Source organism: Pteronotus mesoamericanus, unplaced genomic scaffold (assembly GCF_021234165.1).
Source record: "Pteronotus mesoamericanus isolate MK-2021 breed Mesoamerican mustached bat unplaced genomic scaffold, CSHL_Meso_final contig_221, whole genome shotgun sequence".
NCBI lineage: Eukaryota > Metazoa > Chordata > Mammalia > Chiroptera > Mormoopidae > Pteronotus > Pteronotus mesoamericanus.
In genome coordinates this window covers 14,607,822-14,630,545 of record NW_026555092.1, presented here as the reverse complement: position 1 = coordinate 14,630,545, position 22,724 = coordinate 14,607,822, and the positions used below count along the sequence as shown (strand labels likewise).

The 22,724-nt window shown below is 38.4% G+C and overlaps 1 protein-coding gene across 7 annotated transcripts in view; it reads right to left on the bottom strand.

The window, feature by feature from the left end:
* The window catches only part of MACF1 (microtubule actin crosslinking factor 1), a 314,815-nt gene that overhangs the window by 186,661 nt on the left and 105,430 nt on the right, over nt 1-22,724 (bottom strand). For all 7 annotated transcript variants that reach the window (XM_054572012.1, XM_054572014.1, XM_054572013.1 and 4 more), the window contains exon 2: nt 10,007-10,068. In XM_054572012.1, the coding sequence (XP_054427987.1) occupies nt 10,007-10,068 (62 nt within the window). The remainder of the gene's footprint in view (nt 1-10,006; nt 10,069-22,724) is intronic.

Genomic DNA, 22,724 nt, shown 5'->3' with positions numbered 1-22,724 from the left:
TCTAGGAGCTGGAAAAGGCAAGAAACATTCTCTCCTAGAGCATCCAGGAAGAATGCAGCTCTTCTCCCACCTTGATTTTAACCCCATTAAGACCTATTTTGTTTTTTTTAATTTAATCTATATTGCATTTTTTTCTATTAACATTTAGTCCCCTTTTACCCCCCTCCCACCAGCAATCATCACATTGTTGTCCATGTCCATGAGTCCTTTTTCCTTTTTGCTTAATCCCTCCACCCCCAACCCCTCCCACTAGCTGTCATCTGCACCCCATCTATGAGTCTGTTTCTGTTTTGCTTGTTAGTTCAGTTTGTTCATTAGATTCCACATATAAGACCTATTTTGAACTTCTGCCCTCCAGAACTTTACGATAACTTTGTGTTGTTTAAAGCCACTAAAATAATAAATAATAATTAATAATAATTATTACTATTATTTTTTAGATAATAAAAAGGGCTAGTTTAAGAAGCAGTAAATTTCTAGCCACTGGAATTTTCCAAGCCGAGACTGGGATATTGATATTTCTACATTTGTGTGGAAAACTGAACTATAAAGTGCTTTCCAATTGTAAAATATCTAGCATTCAAAATAGAATGGGAATCAGAAAAGATAAAGACTGAAATATCAGGGAAGACTTCCTGAAAGACAGAGGAGTTGAAAAACTACAAAATGTTTTAACAGAAAGAAAGAAAGAAGATGGGAAAACCATGTAAGACAAGGTATAGAGGTAGAAATACACAAGGTATGCATGTTTGTATGTGTATGTCACAGAATAAGGTATACAACAGGTAGATTAGCCAGTTGAAGAGAATGGCTCATGATGACTTGTATAATAGTTTTCAAAAAGGACATTAGAAAGGAATTTCTTCAATTTTTGTGCTATTTACAATGTACTCACTATAAACATGACACACTTTTTTAATCTGCAACATTTACATTTTTCTCTACCACTTGAAGTCTAAACAATGAAAAGAAATAATACACCCAGCTCAGACTTGAAGCATTTGTTGATTTTCAGGGTGTAAATTCTCCCACCATGACTAATTTCATGCTTCTAATATAACACTGCCAAATGCAATGTTGGGAAGAAAAGTATAAGTAGCACACCATTATATAGTATTTTCATCATAGAGATATAATAGACATAATTGAGGTTAAGAACACAGACAATAATAACACTTAGTAAAATAATTATGAAGTGATGAGTTTTGAGTATGTACCTTTATTTTAAATAGAATGTATTTAACTGCAAGTTTATATATTTAATTTTTAATAATGGCTATACTTAGCAATGAGCTCACAAAATTACCAAAAATTTAATATTTGGCTCTTGTGAGCCCCTGTAAGCTGGCTCCAGCACACCAGTGGCTCCAAGATTTCAAGACCCTTCCTCAAATGGGTCCAAGGTTTCAAACTTTGCAGCTGGAACAACCACAGTGCACCACTAACAGAAATAAACAGTCATAAAGGTTGCAAAGGGAATGGATTTGACTAATTCAAGTTTAAATATGTTGAATTTAAAACAGCAACAAAGGAGCTACTAATGGAACGTTCTTGCAGCAGCTGGAAATATCAGAATTCAATTTTGGTCAGCTGAGAACTTAAGTTTAGAAGCCGTACGCATAGAGGTGCTAGCTAGAGACATGGGAAATGTTGGGTTTTCTGGGTTAGGGGGCAAGAAAGAAGAGCAGAGTGCTAAGGACTGAGCCTGAGGGAATTGCCAAAATTAGAAGGCAGAGATGGAAAAGCAATCAATAAGCAGGGGACGGGGGAAGGAGGAGAGAAGCAGTGACAGAGATACACCGAAAAACCAAGAAAGAATAATCAAGGATGGGGTGATTGCCAGTATCTAATGCTACAGGACCAGAGGGATGAGGACTAAAAGGGTTTGTTTGTTTGTTTGTTTTACAATTTTCCTACAAATACATGTTTGGTGATAAAAATTTTCTAAAGAGTGGTGGAATGGAAGTCAGATTATAAGTGAATAGGTTAAAAAATAATTCAGAAAATATTAAATACTTGGTATTAAGGATTAAGTAGAGACAACAATGAGGGATTTATTTTTGATAGATAACACCTGAATATAGGGTATAAAAATCAGAAATGAGAACTGAATAATTATTTAAATTAATCACAGTAGGATTGAGGACCACGTGAGATCATGCTACCAATAGGATACTAAATACCAGAGAATATTTACCCTGGCCAGGTAGCTCAGCTGGTTAGAGCGTCATCCCCATACACCAAGGCTGCAAGTTTAATCCCCAGTCAGGACACATACAAGAATCAGCCAAAGAGTACATAAATAAGTAGAGCAAATTGACATCTCTTTCTTTTCAAATCAATTATATATACCACAGATTACTGAAAAGAAAAAGGAGGCACTTTCAAATATAAAGTTAGTTTCATATCAAGGCCCCAAAATTTCAGTTATGTTTTACATCTGTGAATAGCAAAATCCAACCCACTTTCTAAGAAACATAAAAGAAAACTAGCTTGTTATATCTCTCAGTCTTTTGTTGATTATAATAAGAAAATAATTATGAAAACCAACAGAGAGAGATATAGACAGAAGTAATAGGAAAGAATATATCCCCCACCCTGGAGAACATTTAAAAACAGAGAACAACAGTCCGTTTCTAAGCATATTGGTCACAGCTCTGCCTAGAAAAGGATTAAGAACTAGCTGACATCTACTAGTGCTTCTATGTCAGAAATTTTTCAAATGCAGAGATAGGATTTGGAGGACTCAATTAACATCCCAAGATCACACAGCTAGTAGTAAATGGCCAGGCTGATCAAATCTAAGCCTGCCCCATTCTAAAGTCCTTACTACTCCTACAAATACTCGGTTGACCCTAAGTTTTCCACAAATGTCTGTATCTTTTCAAGATTTTATTTATTTATTTTTAGAGAGAGAGAAAGGGAGGGGGAAAAGAGAGGGAGAGAAACATCGGATCAGTTGTCTCCCAAAATGCTCCCAACTGGGAACCTGGTCTGTAACCCAGGCATGTGCCCCGACTGGGAATCAAACTGGTGACCTCTCTGCAGGACAACACCCAACCCACTGAGTAAGGGCTCCACACCAGTAAGGGCTCCACAAATGTCTTTAGAAATAGTCCACTGAACTAAGTAAGCATCAGAAGTTTTAGAGGCAGCCATGTTAAGCCTAGAGTGCTCAGAAATCATTAACATGTATGTTTCCAACAAATAATCATGCTAATCTGTCAACAAATAAGATGAGTGGGCAACTTCAACTATCCAGGTCCTTGACTGTACTCCCTGTGAAAATTACTGTCACAATTAGTGAATGCCTCTAAAGAACATAAGCTAATGTCTAACAAACTCTTGAAAAAATGCTCCTTATCATTAAACTAACTCATGAAAAGATGCTCAATATCACTAGCCACAAGGAAAATGTAAATCAAAACTAGTGAAATACCACTTCACAGCCACTAGTATGGCTACAATTTTTTAAAAAAGGTTAAGTGCTTATTGGAGATGTAGAGAAACTGGAACCCTCATACACTGCTGGTAGGAGTGTAAAATGGCATAGCTGTTTTGGAAAACAGTCTGACAGTTCCTCAAAGGCTAAACACAAGCTACCATGTGATTCGAAAAGATGCCCAGAAAAAAATTCTGTACATGAATGAATGTTCATGTACATGGCCAAAAAGTAAAAATAACCAAAATATCGACTGATGGGTAAACAAAATGTGGTCCATCCATATAATGGAATATTCTTCTGCAATAAATACTGATACATGCTATAACATGAATGAACCATGAAAACATTATACTAAGTAAAAGAGGCAGTAAAGCAAAGGAATAGACCACATATTGTTTAATTCCATTTATGTGAGATATCTAGAATGGGAAAATCTATAAAGACAGAAAGTAGATTAGTGGTTGCCTGGGACTAGAGGAGGATATGGGGGGGTTAGTGGTGATGACTGAAAGGTACAGGATTTCTTTTTGGGGTGATGAAGGTGTTCTAAAATTGATTGTTATGATGGTTGTACAATTCTTATACTAAAAGCTACAGAATTATATACTTTAAGTGGGTAAACTGTATGATATATGAATTAAATCTCAAAAAAGCTATTTTGAAAAATTAATGAATGATGAAATTTTGAGAAACCAAACCCATTCTAACCTAGGTCAATCCTCCCCAATCCCTCATGCGTTAATAAGCTAAAGGAAGCTCTGCTCTCCAATTTTTAGAAGACTGGCTTGAAGTTATATAAAGATAACAGCCTCCCCTAATTTCTGAGTGGCCTTTTAAGCAAAGGAAATAAATTGTACTTAAGTGCTTGGAATGAGAATCTGAGGCCAAAGGGACTTTAAAGGTTACTTAACTTTAACACTCTCAGTTTACAGATGGGAAAAGTGTTGCCTATATAAGTTAAATAAGCCCTAGCTGGTATGGCTCAGTGGACTGAGCGCCAGGCTGCAAACCAAAGGGTTGCTGGTTTGATTCCCAGGGTTGGGCACATGCCTAGATTGTGGGCCAGGTCCCCAGCAGGGGGTGCATGAAATGCAACCACACATTGATGCTTCTCTCCCTCTCTCTCTACCTCCCTTCCCCTCTCTAAAAATAATAAATAAAAATAAAATATTTTTAAAATAAAATAAAATAAATCTTTAAAAAGAAAGAATTTAAATAACTTGTGTAATACAATTAGTTGGGAAGTGTCAGATCACTGTCTCTGAGTTGAGTGCTCTTTCCCTTCACAAGGATTCCATGATGTTTGAAGGGTAGAAATGACATATTAGCAACATTATTAAATTATAAAAGGATCCCCCCTAAAGAATCAAATATTATCAAGTAGAATTCTTTGATACCTGCTGAATACCTGATCTAGAAAAGCTTTCCTCAACACTGTTAAAAGAAAACACAAGCAGCTTAGTTTTCTTGATCCAAATTATGATGAAGAGCAAAGTAATTAAATTAAATTTTAAAAAATAGATCAAGGTGAAAGTTTTAAACTGTATGTTATTTACTCTCATCTACACTTATTAAAATATACAGGAAAAGTGAAAGTGAGCCTGGTAACTTTGAATGGATTTCTGAATTTATAGATTTCTAAACTAAAAGAGGGAAACTCCATATTGATCCAGTGGCCAAATTTATCCTCAAGGAAAACCATAATGCAAAAAAAAACCCCACAAAAAACCCAACAACAATTATAGTCGGCCTATACTTTTCACTTAAGAAAGAACTGTGCTCAAATGCAGGGAATAAGAGAGAAGGATGGAATCCCTGTTGGAGTAAGTAGAGTAAGAAAGAAAAACAAAGCTCTCTGTTATAAAGCTCTTTGCAGATAAGAATTCTTTCCCCCTGTCTGTGTTGAGAATCCCTCAAATTTTGAGAAATCTAACAGTGGTACCAGCCAAGCCTAATTAACAAAGATCCCCTGAGGATAACTTTAAAAATCCACAAGTAGCTTTCCTTAGTAGGCACAGGGAATAGAGAATCCAAGCCCAGATGCAGGCCTAAATCTTTTAGTGAGGGTTGAGATGCACTTATAGTGAAATCATGATCTGAAACTCAGGTCCAGGCAGAAACAGCCACAAACCACCATATGTCACACTTGAGTAACAAAGACATTTCTCTCCTCAGAATCTAACCAACACTACTTGGTCCACCTCTTAAATTAAACTTCACTGCTAGTCTCCTTCTCACCTTTCCCACAGACACAAAGAAGCTAAGAGGAGTGAAAGCACATGCAGTGTTCAGGCAGCAGTGAGTTTTCTCACGTGGCTACAGCATAGGAGAGAGTGCCTGGAATCCTAGAGCTGTCTACTGTCCTGTGTTCACTTAGCCTCAAACAGAGACAAATTGAGAACAGTAAAAATCTGGAGTTCAAAATTTTTTCTGGCTTATCTGGAATTCTTGACTAAAACTCCAGGAAGGCCAGTGGCTTCCAGATTGCATACATGAATAAAAATGAACAAACTATTCCATCTGCTAGATTAAATACTGGCCTTTCTCTGAAGTCAATAGGAACCGACCACAGAAAGCATTTTTCCTCCTCCTTAGGAACTCATGCTCATTTCTTTCTCATCCTCTCATCCTTTGCTGAAGTTCTCTTTGAGTGGGTATACTTTATCAGCTACCAGGACCTAGATTAGATATATGGCAAGGATAATTTAAATAAAACCTAATTTAAAACTCTAGATTTTTCTTTTTGATGGCATATGAGCAGAACACTTAGGTTTATAGGCTTGTATTCTAAGATAGGTTATTTCCATATTTCAGATACTTACATCCTTAACAAATCTCTTTTAAGACTGAACCGACAGTGTTCTCAAATATAAAGAGGAAATTAATGTGCTTACTCTAGAACAAAAAGATATTTGGGAATTCAAAAGATCTTAGGGCAACTAAATCTAGAACTTGAGAGACTTGGTTATTTTGATCTTAGAGCAGTCTACTTGCCAATGGCAACATTAACCTGGGTGTACTTGGGGAGCAAAGCAAAGAAGGCTTGAGTTATAAAAATCAAATCTCAATCCCAGTACTCAGTCCAAAGTTCAAGGAATTCCAGCATGAAAGCAATGATTCTGATTAGCAGTGAATTGCTCTCTGAAATATCCTAACATGAGAAAATACCACTGGAACTGTAAGAGTGGAAGTCTGAGAAGAGATGACAGATAGCCAAGGATTTAAGTAAAGCTCTGGCTGGTCTCCAATTTCTAACAATGCTATGATGTGTTCGTCTAGTTTCTCTCCCCGGGCCTCCTGTCATCACACAGCACTGAGCTAGAGGAACGTTCCAACAGGCAATATCAGCTACAAATGAATGGCAGGCAACCAGGGCATTTGTATTCAACTACAAAGTTTAGGAGGACAAGCTTGAGGCAGGATAAATGCAGTTCTTACAGTTGTTAAAAATGAGGAATAAATGCAGGGCAAAATGAGAGCATATTCAGTAGAGAGAGTAAGTAATTGTGATCAGGAGACTCATGATTGATCTTTAGCTCCATTGTCACTAGCTGTTTGATTTTGGGAGGTAACTCATTCTTCTATTTAATAATTCTCTCTTTCCTTAGTTGTGAAAATTAAAAGAAGAAAATGCTTTTACTTCCTTCAAGGTTATTATAAGGATCTAGATCTAGTAAGATAAGAACGTGCTTTGTAAGCTACAAAGCATTATCAAAGTACTATTTACTCAAGGCAACAAATACTTATTGGATGCTTCTTGTGTCCCTGCTGCAGTGCTTGGTAGAGAAAGTAGCACAATAGAGTCTAGCATTCAATGAGGAGACCAGTGTTTGAACATACAAGACATCTCTTCAAAGTGGTATGGAATAGAGATGAAGTTGCAATTAATTTAGTCCAAGGGATAGAGGTCAGAGTCTCAGGTAAGTAATAATGAACCTGAGCTTTAAAGGGTAAGTGGGTGAAGGCCAGGCAGAGGCTGGGAAGTGCATTTTAGGGGAAATTAATGAATAAGCAAAGAGATGTGAATGTACAGTGGTTAGGGGCCAGTGGGTGGGTTGTCTTGTGTGGCTACAGCACAGCCTACTCAAGGGAGAGTACCTAGAAATGACGCAGGACAGACTGGAACCAGGTTGTGATGGGATCTGCATCATGACAGAGTTACATATTATCAAACAAGAGGCAACTGGTACACACACTGAAAAAATTAGAGAACACTGGGTTTTTTCCCCTCCTCTTCCTTCTTTGTCCTCACACTGAAAAAATAAGATACAGTACCTTCAAGTTATAATCTAGCAGAAAAATTAATGCTGCAGGTGTATAAGAAGTATATAAGGGAAGGGCACAAAGGGTAGTCAATTTCACATGGTAGAATCAAGAAAATATTTATTATGGAGTTGTCAAGTTGGTTTTATCCAGACAGAACAGAGCTGGGGAAGGTATTCCACACAGAGGGAGCAGCATTAAAAAGATATAGAGTCATAAAACAGCATGGCATGTAGTTTGGCAAGACCTTAAGGTGTGAGAGATATATGATGCTATGAACCTGGAAAGGTAGGCAGAAGCCACTGCCAGTACTGCTAAGGCCAAGTTCTAAAATTTCAGTTCTGTCTCTTTCTAATGGTGTGACCTTAAGCAGGTTACTTAACCTCTCTAAACCTCACTGGCTTCACTGATAAAAGGGGAATATTAAAAGAATCTACAACACAGGGTCACTAAAGGATTGAAACTAATCTAAAATAATATTGAATGTCAACTGCAAGTGAAAAAAAATTTTTAAAGGTCACTGAAGGATTACTGTGAAGGACTTAGTACGGAATGTCTGATTTACAGTAAACACTCGATAAACCACTACTACTATTACCATCAGCATTACTTATTATAGGAAACTACTACAGTGATCAGGGCAAGTGATAAAGAGGCCCTGGACTAGAGCAGAGGTTAAGAGGGATGAAGGAGAGAAGTCAGATGCAAGGTTTTCTGAGTTGAAAGTGATGGACTGGAGTTGGTGACAAGGGAGAGATGAGGGGCAAAACTGAATACAGTATGATTCTAGCTTCCAAACTTGGTCAGCTAGATACATGAGTAAAAATATTTAGCAATCTGAAATATGTTGATTATAGGGTATGTCTGGGTAACAGCCAGGTGAATGTGTCAAGTACACCATGAGATACACAGTTCCTTGGCTTAGGAAAGAATGCAAGGAAAGGCTCTATCATACCTCCTTATCCACATCTTGTAGTTTCAAAATCACTCTCACCTGCAGTGTCCATTAAACAAGTGGACCTAAGGAGCCATGTCCAATTTATGAAACCATCTCCCATAGTTTACTGAACTACAGATAGACACCTGACCCATGGAATAACGGAAAACCCCAGCCAATCAGCATGTTTCTGCATGTGTCTTTAAAATCATGTAGTTGCAGGGGTTTGCATCACCATTTGAGGGACAGCTCACACACAAGTAATGGGAGAACTGCAAAGAAATGAATGTAGGAGACATATAGAAACAAAAAATTTAAATGAGGGATTACAAGGTCTCATGGAAAGAGAAAGAGTAGCTGCCCAAAAAATGTTCATAAAGCCCAGATGCATCTAGACATCAGATGCTGTAAGATTGCCCTGTGTCCTTTTCTACTTGTACTTCCTTGCATTCCACGCAACCAGACGAAAGCAGAATACAGAGGACAAAATAAGGAAATGGCCAAGGTTAGGACCCTGGGGGACGTAGACATGGAGGAGTCAGGAAGAAAAGCCAGTGAAAGAGGGAGGAAGGGGGCATTCATAAAGGGAAGAGGAAATTCAGGGAAGGGCCGTGTCCTAAAAGCCAATGTAAGAGAAGGGTTGAAGGAGTAGCAAGTTAGTCAACAGTATCAAATGCTACAGAGAAATCAAATAAGAGAAAGATAAAACAAAGCTACTTGATATAGCAATTAAGAAGTCACTGGTGACCTTTCTCAGAGCAGTAATGATAACTCAAAAACTTATTTTTCAAATCTTGATTACCACATTAGTCATACTGTTTAACCTTAGGTGGGTTCTTAACATGTCCCTGCCTTGGTTTCTCATCTGCTTAAAAATAATTAATAAACTCTACCCCCCAACCCTAGACACTCTAGAAGTGTCTGTATTTTAAACTGCATAGCATTCCACATATATATGAAAAATTCTTAAACTGAACATTTAAGATTTGTGCAGAAAGAGAGAGAGAACAAAATATCCCCTCTGCCCCATTCATAGTAATCAGACTTAAAAATAAAAATTTTAAAAGGGGCTTATAAAATAATTTGAAAAGTGTTCTTTGAATCCCAGGAACCACCCCACAGCCTCAACCTCAGCCTTCTGAGGTAATGGCAAGTATTACTGTCCTCAACAAAAAAAAGCTGATCAGTAAAAGTTTTCATACTGCTATGACTATGTTCATTATTTAAAAAAATAAAGGTCACGTGTATCTCCAACACTTGAGCACAGGGCAAGCAATCTGAATTATTTGAGAGAAGGGGCTGACAGATCCAGATGAAAAGCAGCCAGTGGTGCTAGGGCAGCATCTGTGAAGGAGCCCTACCTTCATCAGGTGCTTGTTGACCCACTTGGTGAATGTTTTCTTCTGAACGCGGTCCCGTTCATCTGTAAAACAAAGAAGGCACTGATTTAGCACTATATAGGCAACAAATTCCCGCACCCCAGTCTCTCCAGGACACTTCCAGAGAATTACAAGATGGTGTCCTGTTGTTGGGAGAGTTGGCCTGTCTGAACTTTACCTTCTGTCCTGGCCATGTTACTTTATATGAGGGGGGCACCCAAAAAACCCAGGATTATCTTCTGGAGGGTGAATCCCTTGTAGTACAGGCTTCCCCTCCAGGTGAGTGTTCTAAGAACCCATCTGTATCAGTATACAAGCTGGCACTGCTGTGAGAGGTTGCATTCAGCTTCACTGAATTTTTTCTGCAGACTCTCTCAATGAACTTGCCCATTTCATGATGGATGATTTATAAGCACACCCACCCACTCGGCACTGAGTGTTCAGCAGTTTTTGACCACAAATGGCATGACCCCCATGCCCCATCCTCCCTATTCATTCGATCTCTGTGGAGTGACTTATTTTTGCTTCCCTGGATGAAAAAAGTCCTCAAAGAAAAACGTTTTGCCAATGTGGAAAAGGCGAAACAAAAAATGGCAGAAGCACTAAAAGGCATCAAAATCAATTAGCTGGAAAACTGTTTTGAACAGTGGGAAAAATGTCTCAATAGGTGTGTTGCATCAAATGGAGAGTACTTTGAGGATGACTGAAGTTTTAATGTAAGAATAAATGCACAATTTGTATTAATAAGTTATGTTTTTGGGGGGAGATCCTCCCTCATTGACTAAACAGAACCAAGTGCCTCAAAAAGCATGCCATGGCAAAGTCTCCTTGGCATCATAATTCTCTGGTGAGCAAAGTGATTCCCTGCTTCCCCCACAGCAAGCTCCAAAAACCAAAGCTGTGAATACAACCAACAGAAAAAGTAAAGTGACCTTGGCATTAGGGACACGTGTCACAGTAGTTAAATCTCACTCTTCATACGTGGTTCTGCCTAATCAGTGCTCCACTCCCTCCTTCTCCTCCCCCACTATTTCCTTCATTCCAATTTCCTCACCAGCCATTACCGGGCAGTCAAACTCAAAGCTGCCCAGTTTACCCCCCTGCACATCTCCTCCCCTCTCCCTTCTCCTAAGTCTTTTACAGAGCCCACGTTTACTCGTAGGCAAACTCTACTTCATTCTCAATTTTGTGCACTCCTTTAACAGAAACATAACTATCAATACTTGGCAATGAATGACTCTTCACAACTGCCAGTTCCCCAGAGCCACTTCCAGGACACCGATTCATGGGCCCTGCTCCTTTCTATTTATTTGAAGCCCATGCCATTCCCTATACCATCTTGTTCAAATCATCCTCACTGTCATCAACCATTCCCTGCTGCCTGCCCCCCTCCACATGGCAAATCTACCTTAACCTTTCCTGACAATTTGGTTCACATTATTATCTCCACATGTATCCTCTGGCAGGATCCCCAAATTACTTCAACGTATATTCCGACAATGCATGTGAGCCTGCTTGACTCCACTGACCTTCATCTCTAATTCATATCCAGCCACCACACTGCCACATCCTGGGCCTCCCTCCTTCTCCAAACAGCTGTTCAGCAGTCTTCTTTATCAATCTTTCATACTTCCTAATCATTCTCAACCTTCAATCACTCCATTCTTATTTTATTAAGAGCATCTAAGATTATCCCAGTCTATACTAGACAAAATGGTTAAGCAATTCATTGCTGCTATCACTAATACCCCAGGAATTTTCACCTGCCTAACCTTCTACTACTCTGTTCACCAAGACAATCTCCAAACCTGAATATCACAATTGTTTAACTCTTCCATTTCTTCTCCAAGTCAGAGAACATCTCAGAAGAAAGTGGTAAAATTATACAAATCTGGCTCACTAGTAGTTCATACAAACTTCAATTAGGTGCTCTCTTCTTCTGCCCAGGTAATTCCCTTCTTTCTGATTCCCCAGGAAAAGCTACACAGGTATCATTCTACATAGTGGCAAGGATCTCTCTACTTCCAGGTGACCTGCACATCTACTTACTTGTCTGAGTTTATAGCCATTCAATGGTCTCACCTTCATATCCTTCTCTTCAGCCTTGAATCCTTTCCTGCTTTTCAAGAAACAATTCTCTCTTCCTACTATAGACGACAGAACTTGGGAATCAGAATAGAACTTAGAAGTTATACAGTCTAATTCCCCGCTGAAACATGAATCCCTTCAACAATAAAGAACCATATATTCAGGGTTAAACAGTCTGTCCAAACTTTGCATAGATCTATAGTTGTACTGATGCTTAAAGCTTAAGACAATAGAGGAGGATCCAAACTGGATGTGGAGTAGGTGGAAGCTACACTCACCTCCTCCAGGTGCCAAACCAGATTTACAACTAAATTATAGATCAGTCAACCGAATAACTGAAATAGTGAAGGCTAGCTAAACAGAAGTATTATAACCAAGGACCTACAAAAGAAGCCACATTGAGACTGAATAATGTTGAATGTAAGCTGTAATTGAAAAATAAAAGTAACAAGGTAACAGAAAAGTCACTATATCATAAAGGAATACATATTAATTTAATAGTTCCATAGTATCATAAGCTGCTTCTTTATAAATCCTACCCATTGGTTCTAACTTGAAACTGTTAGAATTTTTTTTTAAGTGTAATCTATCTTTCACTTCATAAGAGTCCTGCAACTATTTGAAACCAGGATTATTTATTAGATTTAATAACTGTCATTCCAACATATTTCAATCACTTGATCTTTTTAGATGCTGATTCAGTTATCCAAGATCATCTTCATCCTTTCCAAGCCTGTATCATCCACAGACTGAATCAGAATCAGCTTGCAACTATAGTCCTATCTAAATTACTGACACACTACTCATACTATTTATTTTATCCTCGTGGTATGCTACTTTCTTCTTCTCCACCTTTCCAAATGCTATTTATTCTTTAAAATCCAACTCAGTAATTCATTCATTTATTCTTTGAATAAATCTTTGTTAAGAACCTAGGCTGCTTGGAGCATACCGTGTTACACAAAGTCACAGTCCCTACCTTTGAAACAGATGACAGGCTAACAGAGGACAGAAATAACTTCAATACAATTTGATAAGTGCTATAACAGAATAAGCACAGAGTGCTCAAGAACATAACAGCCTGCCTGGGAAGTGGAGGGATGCATGGGAGGTTAGTGAGAGTTTTCAGATGAGTGACTCAAACTAAACCTTAAAGGATGAGAAGTTAGCCAGAAAGAGGAGAGAAAGGACAAAGCTATTACATGAAGTTTCACCTAATGCAAATTGTTCAAAGAACAACATAGTATTATGGATGATTGAAAGATAGGATGTGTATTACGTAGTGGTGAGACTTAAAACTAGAAACGATGCCATGGACTAAATTATGCCTTATCATGACAAGCCAAGGAGTCTAAACTTTATCTCCAAGAAACTGGTAAGGGGAAGGTAAGGGACACGTTGAAAGATTTTAAATATGAGAATGACATGATCAGATTTGTGTTTGAGAAAAATTACTCTGGCAACCTTTCCTGACAACTCCAGTTCTCAAAAGCCTCTTTGTTCTCCAAATTTTTATGGTGCTTATTATGCTAATCACTCCATCAGCACTTATATAATTATATAGAGCTCTGAACTTTTAATATGTTTATTCTTACATCACCAATAAGATCATAAACTCCTTAAGGAAAGAGAATATACTTTACTCTTTTTGTATTTCCCATAGCTTCTAACAGTTAAAGCTCTACCTAAAAAGACCTACGACAAAAACAAATAATTTTTTCATCAGCCAGTATATTAGAAGACTGGCTAAAGAAACACATAATGAAATCAGAAACAAGTTATATATAAGACTCCTGTCCAATATGTAAAAACCCCAACAGCCTCAGAAATATCACCTGTGTGCTGGGACATGCAGACATGATGGGAAAACAAAATTAAAGCTAAAAATTCTGCCCACTACATTTTCACCAATACCAGATCCATTCTGCTTCACTATATTTATTGCCTTCATAACCAAGAATAATAGTTTTACAAAATTCTCATTTTGAAGTCACAAGTTTTCTTTCTTTTCTTTTTAGAATTTCTTTTATTATAAAAGTTATATATGCTTGCTGTAACAGGTTAAACAATGTATAGATAGGGAAAACCATTAACAGATTTGCTTTTAAACTAATCAATATTTTAAAGAAGAGATGAAATCCATGTGATTTCTTTTTTGTCCACTACCTTATTTCTTTTAGACCTGAAGATGTGTCTAACATGATCGAGTCTTTATAACTTTACTATGCATAGTTATTCTGTTCACATACCAAGCCCTCCCATGGGGAAAATGGACTAAGGAAACCTGATGGTCTCATGTGAGTCATGCTTCCAATATCTAAAAAACTGACTTTCAGTTCAAGGGGAAGAGGTCCAAGTACTTATTCTGAATATAATTACTAAGGGTAACATGATTATAAGCCCTTCCCAAGACCAGTTAACCTGCTTAGAGCTGAGCCATAAGTTCCTCAGAAAAGGTTTTATAGAACAACTTTGCCCCAAAAAGCTCAAGGATCTTTTTTTTAGGATCCTCTTTTTTAGGATCCTATGTTGCAGATCCATCAATTACATGTAAGTTCTTCCCTGATTTAACCATCATGACAAGAGGATATTACAGTGCCTGAAATTTAAGACCTTAATATTTTAGCAAGGAAATTCATTAGAGAAGTCAAAGAGCAACTTTATCACACCTTCAAAATGCTCCAAACAACTCAGTTTCAAAGCTTCTAATGATGTTAAGCTTTGACATCCTATCTAAATCCCTCATTCTATTTTAGGCCAAGCAAAGATCTTTCTACCTAACACTGGAGGTAGAATTTGCAGAAGGTACCTTTATATGAGAGGAAAACAGTCAATCATAAAAAAGGCAACATTCTTGTAGGTGTTTCTTGTAAACTCAGGCCCACCAAAGGCTATAAAACTGACAAAGGAGAGCCCAACTGCCCACTAGGAAATTTTTAAGATTGAGCATACTGAGAGACCAATAATCACTTGGGGGTTACTTAATTAGAAGGATTTAATTCTTGTTTCCAACTTTATTAACATCACTATGGGACACACCAAACCACCAATCCCTAATATTCTTTATTTTTGTTTTACTGCCAGAGGTGTCCCACCCAATAACCTAGGCAAGTCCTTTCACCTAAAATTTGGATCCCATCTCTTCCCTTCCCCTCTGGAACCTTAATCCAACAATTAACCCTAACTTGTGTATCTTTTAGCTTCTCCCTCTTCTTTCCCCTTGGCTTCCTAAACAAGTATTACGACAATGCTCACTGTCTCTACTTACTCACCTCCCCCATGTGACCTGGTTTCCAGCCCCATAAATTCACGGAAACTGCTTTCCACAAAAACCTCCTAAATGCCAACCCAGAAGACACCACTGATCACTCCCTTCACCTTCTAAACTCTTTCTCCTTCTTGACTCTGATATTCCATTCTACTGGTTTGGTCAAAAAGTCCACTTAGTTTTTTTCCATAAAGTAAAAGACAGATTTTCCTTTTTTCACCAATAACTTTATTGGTTTGGGTATTTTGAGTATGTCAGTGATCTCCCACTACTGGCTTCTAGAGGACGGGGTGCTGCTCAATATCTTCCAATACATAAGACAGCCCCACAGCAAAGAATTATTTGGCCAAAATGTCAATAGTACCAAGAAACTGCAAACCACTTTTGACATGTTCAATCAGTCACAGCACCTTCTCCATACACTGCACAAATCCTTTTTTTTTTTTTTTGCATTTCAGTTGCATTTTTCCTTCCTAAAATAAAGCATATTACACCAAAAATGTTGTGTATTTTCTTCCATCTTCAATACTTAAATGGCTGCACAAAAGTCCCCATTTTTTATAAAATTTTTAAAAATGCACACTGATATGACAGCTGTCACAATGCAATCTAACAAAATTGTTTCAAATGAAGGTAAAGACAGTTAAGCAGTACTAGAACCATTATATAGGAAAAACTAAATGAACTTTTTTGGTCAACCCAATACCTTAGTTTTCCTGCTTCCTCTTTGGTTTAGAGAGGGGAATGTTGCAAAGCACTGAAAGATGACCACAAAACTTTAGATGTTATATACATTGTGGGATGAAAAAAATAAAACACGTTTTTAAAAAAACATTAAGACTAGCTGTATTTGTCTCCCAGAATAATTTCACCTACTCCCATGGTTTCAAGTATAGCCTATACACTGTTACTTTCTAAATCTGTATCTTCAACTAAGGGCTTTATCCTAAACACCATCCTCATGTCTTATTGCCTCCTAAAAATTTCACACTTATCTCAAACTCTACTTGCCAAAAACTGCTCTTCCTCCTGCTTCTAACAGGTTTCCCTGCTAATCAATTTGTTATGAACTGAATGGGTTTTTTGGTTTGTTTGTTTCAAATATATAATCTTTATTATCCCCCCCCCCCAAATTCATATGTTGAAATCCTAACCCCCAATGTGATAGTATTAGGAGAGGAGGCCTCTAGGAGGCGATTAGACCGCAAGGCCAGAGCCCTCAGGAATGGGATTAGTGCCCTTATAAAAGGGATCCCAGAGGGCTCTCTCACCTTCTTTCTACCCTGTGAAGATACAGTGAGAAGATAGCAGCTGTCTATGAAGCAAGAACAGAGTCTCCATTAGACACCAAATCTGCAACTGCCTTGATCTTGAACTTCCAGTCTCTGGAACTGTGAGAAATAAATGAATGTTGTTTAAGCCATTATAGCAGCTCAAACTAAGACGTCACCCTTAATGATGCCAGCAATCTCTCTGATAAGACTCATCTTGTTACTATCCACCTTAAAATCCTTCAGTGACTCTTTACCCTCCTAATAATATCAATAGTTGATAGCACCTTACATATATTGTTTCTAATACTCAACAACTCTGAAAGATAGATATTATTATACTGGAAAGATAACACCCAAAGAGTTTAAGTAACTTACCCAAGATTACAAGGTAAGTAATAAAGTCAAATTTGAACTCAGCTCTATTTGATTTCAAAGCCTGATGCTTCCATTCAGGATAATATTCAAATTTTTTACCTTAGGATCTAAAACCTATTACATAATATGATGCCTGCCTGCCACTCATCTCTCTTAACCCTTTCATGAAAACTCTAACTTCCAGCCCTGCTGAACAATCTTGCCTTTGTATTTACTGCTCCCCCTTTCACTGACTACTCATTCTTCAGCATTCAATTTAACTATCCCCTCCTCTATGAGCTTTTCCTGTCCTTTACATACACTAGTTTAGGTGAGCTTGTCTACCTGTCCTATTCTACTAGGAGCAATTAAAGAATAGATCCAGGGTTGGAATGAAAGCCCTCATTTGAGGCACAAAGTTCTGTGTTCTGATCCAATATAGCCTACAACATTGTCCCAGTGCATTAAGTATTATTTAAAAGGCAAATGAGGAAACAGCCTTTGCTTGTTTCCCTGAAGGACACAGAGAAATCACAAGTGGTTTAAGAACCTCAAGAAGCACCAACCACCTGGAAATCAAAAAATGATATACCTCAGCTGACAGAAAAGAGAAAGAGTCAGAATAGGCCTATTCCTTGACCTCATGAAGTTTGCAATCTAGTGGCAGAGACTAACATGTAAATAATTAACAATAACACCAAGCAAATAACATACCATATATAAGCTGCATAAAATCATGCTGATAAACACAGTTGATTAATTCTGACAGAGTAGAACTCATGAAAGGCATGGTGTTTTAACTAACCCTCGGATGACAAATAGAATTTCGGCAGCCCGAGAAGAGGTTAGGGAATTCCAAACTGAAGAAAAAGCACGAGTGGCAATTTGAAGACATAGAGGTACACAGAAGGTGTTTTAGGAAATGGTATATAGCTAAGCACAAGGTACACTTAGCACTGTAACGAGAAAGGAAGCTAGCAGGGATACTTGAGGTCACATCACTCCAGAAAGCTAGAGGAGTGTGCACTTGATTAAACAGGTAAAAGGACAGATGCCACTGAAATTTTCTGAACCAAAGGGTGTTTTGCAAAGATTAATCTGGCACTGGACTAAAGGCCAGACTGCAGCACAAAGACACTAAGAAGTAGAACTAGTTATGGGTCTCCCGTAACAACCAAGAAATAAATCTAAGACCTTAAAATAGGGCATAAGCAGTAGGAATATAACGAGGGCAGGTATATCTGCATGACAATGTAGGAACAGAAACAACAGCCCTTAACTATCAACTAGATGTGTTCAAGAAAAGGATAATTTCTAGTCAGAGCAACTACGAGGGAGAAGTTGTACCTTGAGATAAGGAGAATAGGAGGCACAGATTGGGTAAGGGGTGGGTTAGATAAAGCAGAAGAAAAACAATGAGGTGTTAAGAACCTTCTTGCAGATAGTTGAAATTTTAGGTAGAATTCAGAAGAGCAGTCAGTATTGAGGGTACAGATTTGAAGCTAACAGATAAGGTTGTGGCAAGGAGATCAGATTGCCTATTTCAATGAATCTTCCTAAACTACCACTCTGCGCATATCATCTCTCTATTCAAAATCCTTTAGTGTCTTCAAGAAGACCAGAGGAGCAACCAGACCAGAGGACCTTAGTTTCCATAGCTTGTTACAACCCTATGAAATTCAACTCCAGGGTTTATTCACTATGTGTTAGGTGGTTGGAGGGGATAAAGACAAGACATGGCCTCTGACCTGAAGAAATTTACAACCTATCTACTATTACAACTTTATCTTTAGATTCTCCCTTGCATGAGTCAACTAGGATCATTCTGATCTCGTTATTTCCAAACTTAACTCTCATATTCTTGCCTTTGTTCACCCTCTTCCTCCTTCTGGAATATATATCCATCCTCCGTGGCTTATCTAATTTAGAGTTTCCTTACCAGGTCCACTGAAGCCCCACTTCTTCCTTAACATCTTTCCAGCCATGGCAACACTGCTGGATGTCTACAGATACCTCTATTTATTCAAGTTACTTAGCACACAGCACATAAAAATTGTTAGATATCTTTATATGTAAACCCCACTTATTTACCTGAACTTTTAGCTTTTTGGAGCCAAGAAAGAACCATGTTTTAAATTTCATTAAATATCTCACATTGAGGACAACAGTAGGCACTCAAAGAATACTCATTAATTTAACTTATATACTAAGAGCCCTTTATCTGCCAAGGTTATATCTACTTTAGAGGATACTTTAAGAGGCAGGCTATTTACAAAGTCAGACTGGGAAGTATTCTCAAGTAATAATTAAAAGACTGCTTTCCAGCAGGGAGCAGGACTTCCATTCTCAAATCCCTTTTACAGTTACAGCTTTCCTAAGTTTTTGCCACATATGGACTCAGGAGCTTCCCACCACTACTAATAAGCCCAGAGAAAATAGGATTAAGCAGAGATCAAACAATTAAATAGTCTCAACAATAATGTATAATGGCACCATCATTATAAATGATTCCTTCCTTAGAAGTATATAAGTCAACTTTAGAAGATAAGACTGACCTAGAGCCCTGGCTGGTGTGGCAAAAGGAGAGGTACAAGCTATAACTATAATACGGGTTCATTAAAGGCATCTATCATGAAGGGTTGCTGCAGATTTAGAATGTCTCCATGAGAATTGAGACTTGGGAATCTGCAGAAGTGATAACCCAAGAAACTTCAATGCAGAATTAAAATTTGATGTTATTTCTTAGGAAAACCTGAAGTTTATTAATGGTAATTACTTGCACTATTAGAAATCAGAGTACAGGACATAAGTGAGATAAAGAAATATAGCAGGAGTAAGCATAGTGGCAACAGGAAAGCACCACAGAGATGGAGGTAAAGGCATATAAGAGAAGGGAACAGAGAAAAGCTCAATAGTTTCTAGAATATTTATTAGAGTGCCACACTCAGAAAACTAACTACTTCACAGATACAAAGACATCCAGAAATTTAATAATCCTCAAAAAAACCATGTGAAAGATGAAGAAATTGAAGTCAAGTGAGATGTAAGAACTTAGACAATGTCACAGGGGCAGAATCAAGTCTACAATTTGGGTTTCCTGGTCTCTGGTTCTTACCTATAGTAGAATCTTAAAAGACTCTCTGCCTTGAGTTTAAGATTCTACTATAAAATTAACAGTTCAGACTAGGTCAATGGTTCCCAAATACCAGTTCGGGAACCAGTCATATCAAAATTACAAGAGGAGCTTTGCACTGGGCTAAGTGCTATAATATCATATATCCCTCATAATGACTCCATGAGTTAGGGTCTATTTTATTCTCCTGTCAACAAGTGAAGAAACCAAGGCATAGAAAGGTCAAGCAATTTTTCCAGTTCCTATGTTAAATGGTAGAGTAGGAGCACCACTCAGATGATGGAAGCCAAAGCTGATTTTCTTAACCATCAGGGTCTACCAGGAGATTAAATGAAGTAGGATGAGCTGCAGGTATATTTTCACCCTGAAACTTTCAATAAAGATTTTTGACTTTTTCATACTTCTCTGTTGATAACAGAAAAGGGGCCCTTTTACCTCCAAGCAATTTCAGATGCAGAGATTCTTTTCTCTAGATCTCAGGGAGGAAATCTCAATGCTGCTGGGAAGATAAAAAGCTAGATTACTTGTCAATAACTGAATAAAGATTTCCCTCTTGTGCCTCAAGCATTATTACAGCACCTGGTTTTTTTCCTCATGAAGCACTTAAATATCTGACAGTATTGGTCTAATAGTCAAGAGACAGGATCAGAACCCTAGCTCTGCTACTCCCCTTCTGAGATTTCTTCCCAGGTTCCAGCGATTTCAATTTTAGTGAAAATCTGCCTATATGGGACACTGTTTGTTTCTGCTTTAGAGATGCAGAGTAAAAAATCAAGAGATATTCAATTATCAATCCAGTAGCTCTCAAACTTATATTTCACAAACCAATAAATATTCAAAATAAATGAGAAAACCTAACAAAATTCTCAACTTTTTCTTTTGCTGAATAAGGACATCTGAAAAAAACAAACTACCATTTAACAATTGTTTTGTAAAATACAGGGCATTTTAACATTAAAAAAGGACAACTTCAAAATAAAGGACAGTTATTTAAATAAGTTAAGCTGTATAAAAGGCATGCTACATTTTCCTTATCTTTTTATTTTACCCATCGTTCCATCACCAATCTGTACATCTTACAGTTGGAAGCCAAGGAAACCCTATGGCCAAAAAGGTTAGCCACTTGCTCAAGGTCACAGAACATACCTAAACAAACTCTTCTCCTTTATCAAGAGAAATCTAAGCCACAGCAAACAAGACTTTTCCTAGCCTCCAACTCTTCTTTTGGTCTCATCCCCAGACCACCTTCAAGCCTTTTTCCCTCCTCTTTGCTGGCAGTAGAGAGCAAGTGTAAGAGAATTAGCAATGGGCTCTAAAGAGCCCGTGACTCCTCCCTTCCTGCCCCCTCCCTCCACTCAAGTGTGCTCAGATGTGGACTCCGTAACCAACCAACTTCTGCTAAAAATACACCCTAGACTTTCAGAACTATGCAACTTAAACTTAAAAGTGGTTTCCTGATACCAACAGAAGCATTAGCACAAATTCGGTCTCTATAAAAAAAGTCCCACACCCAAAGCTTAGGCTCTTCACTGCTAGTCACTACAAGCTTAAGAAGTTCCCCAGGAAGTGGGGCACCTCAGTCTATTCCACTGCACACTTTAACAAGCCCAAAGGTTGTAATGCCTACAAGGCTTCAAAGTCCATGAAATCCTATGAGTCAATGAGAACAAGGGCTATTTGGGATTCACAGGCCCAGGCAAAGAAAAAAACTTCACATACTAACCCATACAGCACATGCGACAAACCAGGTGGGCGTTGAACTCGTGTTCATCTTGGTAACTGGGCCACATGGTACCCCTGTGTCTGCTGACCCCGCCTAAAAGGAGGGTGTCCCAAACAACTTCCAGCTAGTTGCCTATGCCCCCTCTGCAGCTTCTCAAAACAGGCTTCAAAGTGAATAGAGACAGTCAAAGGGCTGTTCGGTGAACAGAGAAAGACAGCAGAAGTAGAGACATGGCTCCACCCACCACTTCCTACAGACCTCCCCGCCTTGAGGTCAGAGAGGAAGCTCCTCCTTAGGGCATTACCAAAAACTAGGTCCAAGTCTTCAGGCAAATAGCATACTATTCAAAAGCAGCACTAGCTCAGTGTTTTCAGACCAACAGCAGAGGTGGGAGCTTCATTTGTAAAAGTACAGCCAAGTTATCGAAGGAGTAAACCTCAGGAGGCAGAAGCTGGTCTTTGCATTACCCTCCGTTTGCAGAGCAGAAGCTTGTGACCTGGTGAAATTTAGACAATTGCAGGAGAGCTGGTGAGGTAGAATGGCTTACTGCCAAGTCAGGAACAGTGCACCCGTTGCCCAACAACCGTTCCTCGGGTCTGCCTCTTCTCAGGCAGAAGTACATATAAAGTGTTAACCAACTGACAAGGTCCCACAGTGGGAGAGACTATAGTGGAGCCAGCCCATACACTGTCTGTTGCCAACAGCTTCCTGTATTCCAAGGGAGCTTCAGTTCCCCCATTTACAGCTGCCCGAAGGGAAGAGTCACCATCTCTCCCCAATGATTCTACCTTCTCTAGAGAGTTGCCTGGCCCCAGCAAGCCTCTCAGGTAGATTAGCACAGCCGATTTCTTCAACTTCAA